This window comes from Dermochelys coriacea, chromosome 2, assembly GCF_009764565.3.
Source record: "Dermochelys coriacea isolate rDerCor1 chromosome 2, rDerCor1.pri.v4, whole genome shotgun sequence".
In the NCBI taxonomy this organism is placed as follows: domain Eukaryota; kingdom Metazoa; phylum Chordata; order Testudines; family Dermochelyidae; genus Dermochelys; species Dermochelys coriacea.
The window spans coordinates 170509707-170519056 of record NC_050069.1 but is presented as its reverse complement, the minus strand read 5'-3'; the positions used below and the strand labels follow the sequence as shown (position 1 = coordinate 170519056).

The 9350-nt window shown below is 41.0% G+C and overlaps 1 protein-coding gene across 1 annotated transcript; it reads left to right on the top strand.

Moving 5' to 3' along the window:
* The first annotated feature begins 1962 nt into the window (after nucleotides 1–1962).
* IGFBP1 (insulin like growth factor binding protein 1) lies at nucleotides 1963–8765 on the top strand. Its single transcript, XM_038391425.2, has 4 exons — nucleotides 1963–2363; nucleotides 4164–4339; nucleotides 6057–6185; nucleotides 7792–8765. The coding sequence occupies exons 1-4, from the start codon at nucleotides 2003–2005 to the stop codon at nucleotides 7921–7923; spliced, it is 798 nt and encodes a 265-aa protein (XP_038247353.1). The 5' UTR covers nucleotides 1963–2002; the 3' UTR covers nucleotides 7924–8765.
* Nucleotides 8766–9350: the final 585 nt, after the last annotated feature.

The window sequence follows — 9350 nt, the reverse complement described above, 5'->3', positions numbered from 1 at the left end:
ATTTGGGAAGAATTAAGATTTGAATCAGAATTTGGCAGATCAAACCTATTGTCAGTAATGCTCAACTAGGAGGGGCATTAGCATTTTCGTCCTTTAAACCATCCACTCAATAATGTAGTTTAGAAAGGGTTGCACTTTGTTGTAGTGAAAGTGCTTCACCTCTTTCCATGTCCCCCTTTTGCTTCAAGGAATTTGAGATAGCAATTAGGATTGCTAAAATATGTGCTACACAGTCATTTGATATGCAGGAGATTCCTGATGCTGAACAGTCAGTAGTTATACTCAATTCTGCGCAAAATAGTCCACTTCAAAGCAAAAACATATATGATCTTTGGTTTTTATCATTTCCAGTAACTAGTTTTATTTAAGAGAATTTCACAAAATTGTGTTTTTCCTCACCCAGCAGACTGCGTGGGGACTCCTTAGCCTCTTTCTGTGCAAGGTTTGCAGGCGGAGAAGAATGTATAAGCTCATGAGAAAATAAGCATCAGACGTGGGAAAGACACAAGTACTGTGCTTTTACCAGGGAACTCCTGGCCAGGGCTTTGGTCCAAATTCTGCTCCTATTTCCATCAATATAAATCCAGAGTAACTCTTTTAAAGTCACTGGAGATATTCTGCCTTACAACTGTTGCAAGTGACTAGTGATTTAGAGTGCTTTGATTTTGGGGTATGCAACTGAAAACATTTAAAGGAACCAGATTTTCAGAGGAGCGGTGCTTAGCATTTTCTGAAAACCAGGCCTCATCAAAATATGTCAAGCTGAGTACCTAAGATTACTAGTTACTTTTGAAAACGTAGCCCTCCAGCTGTAAATGAGGGATGTCTTCAGTTTGAAGACAGGACCAAAGGACACAATGCAAAACAATTCACAGTACAATTCATCTTTAGTTCACTTTCTTTCATGCAAAATGTATCTCAACATTTTTCAGGAGCAGAGGGGGAGAGGAATTCTGTTTAAAGAACAAAAAGGAGACCATTTCACACACTGCAGCAGCTGGCTTTACTGAAGAATTTGCTATTTCAAATCTAGGACATAGTGCAAATGCCATGATGAATTTACTTTACTGTGGTACAGCAGTAAAGGTCGATTTCTTTTTCCTTTATTTTAGTGACAACCACTGTATGCAAAAGAGAAGACAAATGTTGTCTGATGAGATTTGAGACGAGATGGGGAAGCAAAGTGGCTGAGAGATGCAGGAAAGATACATTTCTTCTCTATCTGTTTGACAAGCATTGTTTTCCCACAACAGCAAGTGCTCATGGCTGAGAGCCCCCCCTTAACTTTCATCAAAGAGCAGCAGAAATTGAGCACATCCACAGGAAACCAGCCCAATCTTGGCTAAACAATCCTTCCCAACAGGTTAATGACATGAGCTCCTACGTGCATGCGTTCAGTAGTTACCGGATCCTGATAGTTTTATTGCCTCCTGGCCTCTCGCTTGGTATGTCTGAGTCCTCATAACCTACAGCCACATGACGAAAATTAAACAAGGGGTTTTGTGTTTTTTCCTCCTCCTTCATTGCTCTGGAGCTATTAGGTCAGCTGCTTCTGTGTCAAGAGGTCCCCCCCCCTCCTTTTTCCATTTAAATCTTTATTGAACGTCAAGAAAAAGGAGAGTGCTGACAAACAAAAGGAGAGAGAGGGGAAAAACACCAGCCCATCATCATCCGTTTCCCCTCTGCTCACTCCCACGCCTGTTTTTCAAGCAGGCTGGGGGCAGAGCGGAAAAAAATAAAAGTACGATTGCAACTTAAAAGAGAAAAATTAATAACGCGCGGGGGGGGGGGAGACCTGCATGGGGGCGAGAGAGGCAGGGGGTCCGAACTACCAATGGCAGGATGCTTCTCCAACCCTCCCGCTCAGATAATAGCTAACCTGGGGTTAAAGATTAATAGGCGAGCAAAGCAGGGTATAAAGGGCCGGGCCTGGGCTCGCCCCTGAGTAACCTGCCTCTGCAGCCCGAGCCCCTGGGTGAAGCAGGCCTGGCTCCTCGCCACCATGACCAGCAGAAGGGCTCTGATCTGCGGCTGCTGGCTGCTGCTCCTCGGCCCGCGCCTCGCCTCCGGGGCCGCCCTCCAGCCGCTGCACTGTGCCCCGTGCGCCGAGGAGAAGCTGGCGCTGTGCCCGCCGGTGGCGGCCGGTTGCCCAGAGAGGGCCCATCAGCCGGGCTGTGGCTGCTGCCCGACCTGTGCCCTCCAGCTGGGGGAGGCCTGCGGGGTGTACACCGCGCGCTGTGGCCAGGGGCTCAGCTGCCAGGTGCGGCCAGGGGAGCTCAGGCCCCTGTATGCCCTGACCCATGGGCAAGGGGCTTGCCTGCCAGCAGCAGACACAGAAGGGATGCGGATGGCAGAGGCTGCAGGTATCTCAATACTGTGTCTCCCGACATATACTGCAGGTGTTATGCCCGTCTTCTTATGGCAGGTGCTGTACAGAACTCAAGCCTATCTGCTGTTGATGATACTGTGGGATCAGGGTGCCTGGAAGAAGCAGTGATAGAAGGAGAGCAGGGGTGCTGCTGATGGAAACCCTAGATTTGGTTGCAGAGTAGCAGCCGTGTTAGTCTGCATTCGCAAAAAGAAAAGGAGTACTTGTGGCACCTTAGAGACTAACAAATTTATTTGAGCATAAGTTTTTTTTCCACCAAATGCATCCGATGAAGTGAGCTGTAGCTCACGAAAGCTTATGCTCTAATAAATTTGTTAGTCTCTAAGGTGCCACAAGTACTCCTTTTCTTTTTTCCTAGATTTGGTGTTTGTCATAACGCCTTCAAACCAGGGGAGTGAGTCAGCGCCCCTAGTTCCAGCACCACTGAAGGAGGGGGCATTGACAATGGTCGGCTCCGGTTGAGCTGGTTGGAAAATTTAGAAAAGTAAAAAATGTTGATGCGAAACGGGGCTGGGGGAAGAATCGGCAATTTTTTCTAGCAAAACTTTCCCACTCTCCCTGAGACGCATCCCCTTCCAAGGTTCAGACACCCTACCAAGGTGAGAAGGCAGGACAAGGGAGAAACCAAAACATAGGTTGTGCAAGAGCCAGAATCAGCTATATCTCCTTGGAAAGGGATGCAGAGGAATCTATTGATTTTTGCTTGTTTAGTGTTAAATGGTCATAGCTGACCAGGTCAGAAGCGCATGGAAAAACTTGATTTGAACCATAACAAATGGTTAGATGGTAGTGGATATAAAGTGTTTGCTCTGAGGGCAAAACCACTTACAGTTGCTCAAGTGTTTCAAGGAGAGATGCATTTGGATAGTATTGCAGAATTTCAGCAATTTTTGTGATTGAAATCCTGGTGATTTTACATTCTTCCCTCCCCCCGCCCCACCCCCCAGTTTGCCCAAAATATTATCACAGGAAAAGTACTAAGTGCTATTTTTTTTTCAGTTTTGTTGCTGTTGTTGTTGTTTTACTGTTTAAGACCCTGATCCAATAAGATATTTAAGCATGTGCCTAACTTTAACCATATGAGTAGTCTCAATTAGTATTAACAGCCTCTGTTGATTTCAGTGGAACTGTTCACATTCTTAAAGTTAGGTTCAGGTACCTTGCTGAATCAGGGCCTGAGTGCTTCATTGTTTGGGCTAGTCCCTGTTTATTTGATCTACTGCATGTTGGCCAGATCTGTTGCCTATCTGTATGAATTATTTCGTTGACATGTGTTAGTTAGGCCCTGGAATTCACTGAAACATATCGTGAGTACATGTTTGGGGCCATCCCTTCCAAAACTGAAAACCACACCTCCTCACACTACTGAAGGCTCCAAATTGGTTACAGTTTCGATTGGAGTCTCCTGAAGTTTAGCCCCCCACCTGCACTGCATACCACGGTTGGGTGAGATCATTCATTTCTAGTAGTTTGCATTCTAAATGATAACAAAATAATTGGTTCATGAAAGACTCTCTGCCATATTTGTGCTGACACAAATTTATGACAGGTTTCAGAGTAGCAGCCGTGTTAGTCTGTATTCACAAAAAAGAAAAAAAGAAAATTTATGACAGGAGTTTATTTTGCTGTGAGACACAAGTAAAGTTTAACTCCTGTGTGAGCTACTAGAATTAATTGACTTTTCTTAGACTCATTTGATTGGTTTGGTCAAATAAATGCAGAAGATTACTGTATCATAGATTATTATTTTAATGGTACTGTTGTTCCCATATAGACTCTCTGGAACCTGAGGATGCACCTCCAGAAAGTACTGAAATAGCACAGGATCAGCGGTTCAACTATCAACTGTTTCCCATTGGCCAGGACAAGTCTCCGCCTTGGAACGCCATAAGTGCTTATGAAAACATGAAAGCAAAGAGAATCACCGAACTAAAGAAATGGAAGGAGCAGGTGGGTTCTCCTACAAGCTTTCAAGTAGCATTTTATTAATAAACTTTTGAGTTGCATTTCAGAATGAAATTTTCATATGAGACTAGTGGCTCCACTGACTTCACATTATTTTGTGCATCCAGCCAACAGCCCTTTTCCTTTGGAATGTCTTGATCAGGTGCTTAAGTGATAGAGACCTTTTGCATTTACTTCTAATTTGCCTATTACTTAAGTCCCATGTAAGCCCCTGCACAGAGGTAAATTTTATCCCATGATAAATACCTAATTATGTCATAGCTCTCCAATGCACAGGAAGTCCAGACACTGATAATGAGATACTAGCTAAAACCACATATATTTGCCTATTTATGATCACAATAAAATAGTATTAAACAGGTGCACATAAAACATTTAGGAATGCTGATAATAATGATTCATTTTCTACATTTGACTCTGCCAGACTACTAAAATCAGCATGGTGTATATATCAGTAATTTAAAGTACCACTTGAGGGCACCAAAGAATAGAAGTTAGGAGGCGTCATCCAGAGTATTTGTATAATGTGGATGGAGCTAAACTAGATAGAGACGTAGTATGGACCCAGTCCTGCAAGCCTTACAGTAGTAGTCCTTACTTGTATAGGCCCCAGTTCAAAGGAGCACAGAAGCACACGCTTAATCTGCTGCTATTCAGGGCAGCATTTAAGCACATGCTTAGCTTTAAGCATTCTGTTTAAATCCCATTGACTTCAGAGCTTAAAGTTAAGCTTTATGTTTGTTTTCTTAAGTGCTTTCGTGAATTGGGACCAGAAGTGCTTACATGATGGTTCCATTGTGTGAAGTTTTTCAGGATCACACACTAAGGTTATTTTTGTTTTGCTAAAGTAAAAATATTAGTTTGATCATAGCACCCCTATTTACCATTATTCAACATAAAACATGTTGGCTATTGTTCAGTTCTTTGTTCATACAGTTATGCTTTTTATTTTTTAAACAACAGTGAGAATTACAGAGTATGTTACCTTCAATTTTACACTTTCTGGATTTTGTTGTTATTACTGATGTGACGTGATCCTTTGCTATAAAATTACTGTCCAGTACATTTTAAGGATTGGTTGACAGCCATGTCCAATTGTTTAACTGTATTATAATTATTTGCAAAAATAAATACCAGAAAAGAATTTTTAAGTAAGAATCATCGAAAATGTATCAGGAATAATGATTCATTTAACTGAATTTGCAATCTATTCCTGCAATGTCAATACAGTACATACAGAGGGCAACAAACATTATGGTATTCAGTTTTGCAAAAAGTCTATTCTGTATACATTAAAAATAACACAGGAAACGTACATGCCTGAAAAATGTAAAGCCAGATCCTCAGATCCTTCTTTGAAATCAACAGGGCTATCCTGATTTATACCAGCTGATGATATGGCCAATAGTGTCTAACCGTTAACATGATTATTTAGTAAGGGGAATGCATGGGAATTTGGGAACATAAATCCTCATGTTTTGGGGATCAGAAAATAACTCTAATGACTAAAAGACAAAGGGCTAAATCCCCTTGAATATTCCATTTTGGTTCCTGGTGACACAAATGGAAACTGCAGGCAATATGTCCAAACGAAGATTTCAGGCCCAAATTGCAGCTTCATCTCTTAGTTGACTTCATGCTGATTTTTATAGATTTTTTTTTAAAGTCAGCATTTATATTACATATATAAATATTCTTTCAGGGACCTTGCCAGAAAGATCTCTACAGGGCACTGGATAAATTAGCTAAAGCTCAACAGAGAACTGGAGAAGACATATACAAATTCTATTTACCAAACTGCAACAAGAATGGATTTTACCACAGCAAACAGGTACTTTTGTTTTTATTGCCCACTCACACTACTGTGACTAGTGGTCAGTTACAGCCAACTTTCCATTATAATCACCCATCCCCAAACTCAGAGTTTTCAGTGGCTATATGAATTGATGGTGAAAGTAAGAATATTGAGTTTTCAGATTTGGAGCAAATTGGGTTTCTTTTCTTTTTTCTCTTTATATGTGATCTTAATGCTCAGATTGGCAGAAAAGGAGGCTAAAGTCCTCTTGTTATACATAAAACATATGCAGTACTGAGCCCCTCCAAAGTACTTTAACCTCCTGCCTATCCTCAAACAAGTTCCAACTCTGTGCTCCTAATCCATTATGGCATTCATAACTGATCTACATTCACAATATGCTTTGTAGTCAGCATGGTGATTGTGTAATAAGGGCTATGTAGAAGGAAGGAAATCTATGCACTGTGGATGACATTAGGCCCCATGGACATCAGGTCAGGATTTTATCCTCCATGTTTTGAGATGAGATTATCCTTCTAAGAATAGAACACAAAATACAGCTGAATACATTGTATAGGGAAGATATTACTGTTCAGATTCATAAATAGTATAAAGAATGAGGAATACTTGTGGCACCTTAGACTAACAATTTTTGTTAATCTCTAAGGTGCCACAAGTACTCATTCTTTTTGCTGATACAGACTAACACGGCTACCACTCTGAAATCTATAAAGAGAATAGTTAATCTGAAGAAGCCGTTATGCGATGTATTACAAATGGATATTGAGAACAATCTACAAACTTTGGCTATTATATCAGGTTCGCAGAAGTCTTGTATGCATGACCATGTACATGGGTTAAGTTTCTCCCCTTTTTAGAAGAATCACAACACTATATTCAGATAATAAGAGTCCAGATTAAATCTAACATTGAAGAAATTCAGACTTTAGGCGAAACTCCACCCATGCCTGCTTAATCCATATCTGCCTTTTCATGGCTAAGACTAGCATGAATCTCCAAATTCTGGATGATCTCTCATGATTTAATATAACCTTGAAAAACTGCCAAAAAAAAAATTACCAGTCCATTCGAGGGCCCTTAAATTTACGTTATGCCCACAGTCTCCACTGTTTGCATTCCTGATTTCATCATTCCCTCATACCCCCACAACCCAGTTCTCCCTCTTGCTCTATTCTAACACACAGTGCCATGCGGTTGTCTTAGGCACACCATCTGAAATCAACGTCCAAACTCCCACTTACTTCAATGGAGTGAGAATCAGGCCCCTGCATCAATGTTCTTACTCCCAGCTTCTACACTCTGCCTTCCCTCCCCCTCCCCCAGGAGAAATGTATGACTTTCTGTTGGGAAGTCAGCAAGCCAAATTTTGCAGACTGCTTTAAATACCAGTAAGCTGCAAGATTTCACTCAGCATAGTTCACTTGGGGTCATAGGCCCAGTTGCTATATAGTTTCTAAAACGTAAGCCATGAGTGAGGAGGGTGAGAAGTTCTGTAAGAATAGGGTGTGATAATACAAAAAGTCTGTGCAGTGCAGCTTCCTGATTTCTAGTTCTTGCAATTTCCAAATACTTAGGCATTAGTTTCATTGAGTCCTTTTTTTCCCCACCCCAATCATCCTAGTGTGAAACTTCACTGGCTGGAGAGCCTGCTGGATGTTGGTGTGTCTATCCAAGGAGTGGGAAAAGAATTCCTGGATCTCCTGAGTTGAAAGGCGACCCTGAATGCCAACAATATCTCAGCTCACAAGAATAAGACCAAACACATGACAGCATTTCCATTTGCTCATATGAAGTCTGTTGCAGGGCCTGATTCTGCCATCATTTAGGCCTGATTCATCAAGGTACTTAAATATGTGTCAACTTTAAGCATATGAGCAGACCCACTGTTGGTAGTGCTCACTCCCACAAGGCGTACCATTGAATTCAGCGGGACTAGTCACACATGTCTAAGTGATTGCAGAATTGGGCCCCATAACCTGTATATTATATATATATTATAATGAACTGCTTTTGTACTCTACAGATTCCATGGTATGTAAACCCATTGAATTATTTATTTCACAGTAAATTTATTTTTTGTCTGTTAATTTATATTCTCAAACACTTCATAACTTTATATGTAAATACATAATATTATTGCTCTTAAAGATATGCATTTTTCTATTCTAGAAGAGCACTGCTAGTTAAACTTCAGTTGGAATAACACTAAATATCAGAGGGAAATGGCATGTAAAACTTGCATTTTGTATTATGTATTTATAGATTGCAGCTGTAAAGCTGAATTTTTTAAAAAAAGCTGCTAGAAAAGAACAGGCTTAGGAACTTACTAAAAACGCATTTCGTTTGTATATCATGTTGCTTTTGCACCTCTGTTTCAATGTCAATCTGTTTTTGTTTTTTGCTTTTTAAGGAATATTGACTCTGGAATATATAGTGAAACACTGACAGGAGAATATTAGTTTATATTTTCCAAACATATGCACTGGATATATTGTAAAAATAACAGGAAATATTGTACACCCTTTAACAGGTGTAAATTGTTCACATGCTGACATTGTCATGTTATTTAAAATGAGTTATTAAATTTCCTTTGGACACTGCTGGCTTGTTGCTTTCAGAGATATACTGTACTGTAACTCTAAGCTGTAGAGTCAGAATGGAATCCTTTCAGTGGAGCAGGAGTGAAACTGCAGTCTGCTCTCAGCAGACAAGCAAGGTGGGCAGTATAGTTGGAGGCAGGTATCAGCTTGCAAAGAGGTCACAGGCTCCTTGTGCTGTTTGCTGGCATGTGATGAAAGCAGCAAGCCTCAAGAGGGAGTAAGATACAGAAAAAAACCCACTCCTTAAGGATTCCACCCTCACCCCCAGGGAAGCAAAAAGGATCTCAAGGAGAGTGGGTAATGGGTGCTCTTTCCTCCCTATCCTTGTCATTGCCCAGACAATGCAAGAAGCTCAGAATATTTGCCCCATCCCAGGGGACATTTTCCAAATTAGATGTATCTGCAGTCCAATCTTGTCTTTTCCTAAAGTTCTGTCTCCTTAAGGGCAATCCATTTTTCTTGTTGGGTCTTTCTTTCTTTCAGTATCTTCTTGTACCTTTTGGCCTGAGTGAACTGAAAGCCCATAATTTAAGTTATTAAACTTCCTGGATAGAACAGCTGGATACATTCCCTGACCAAA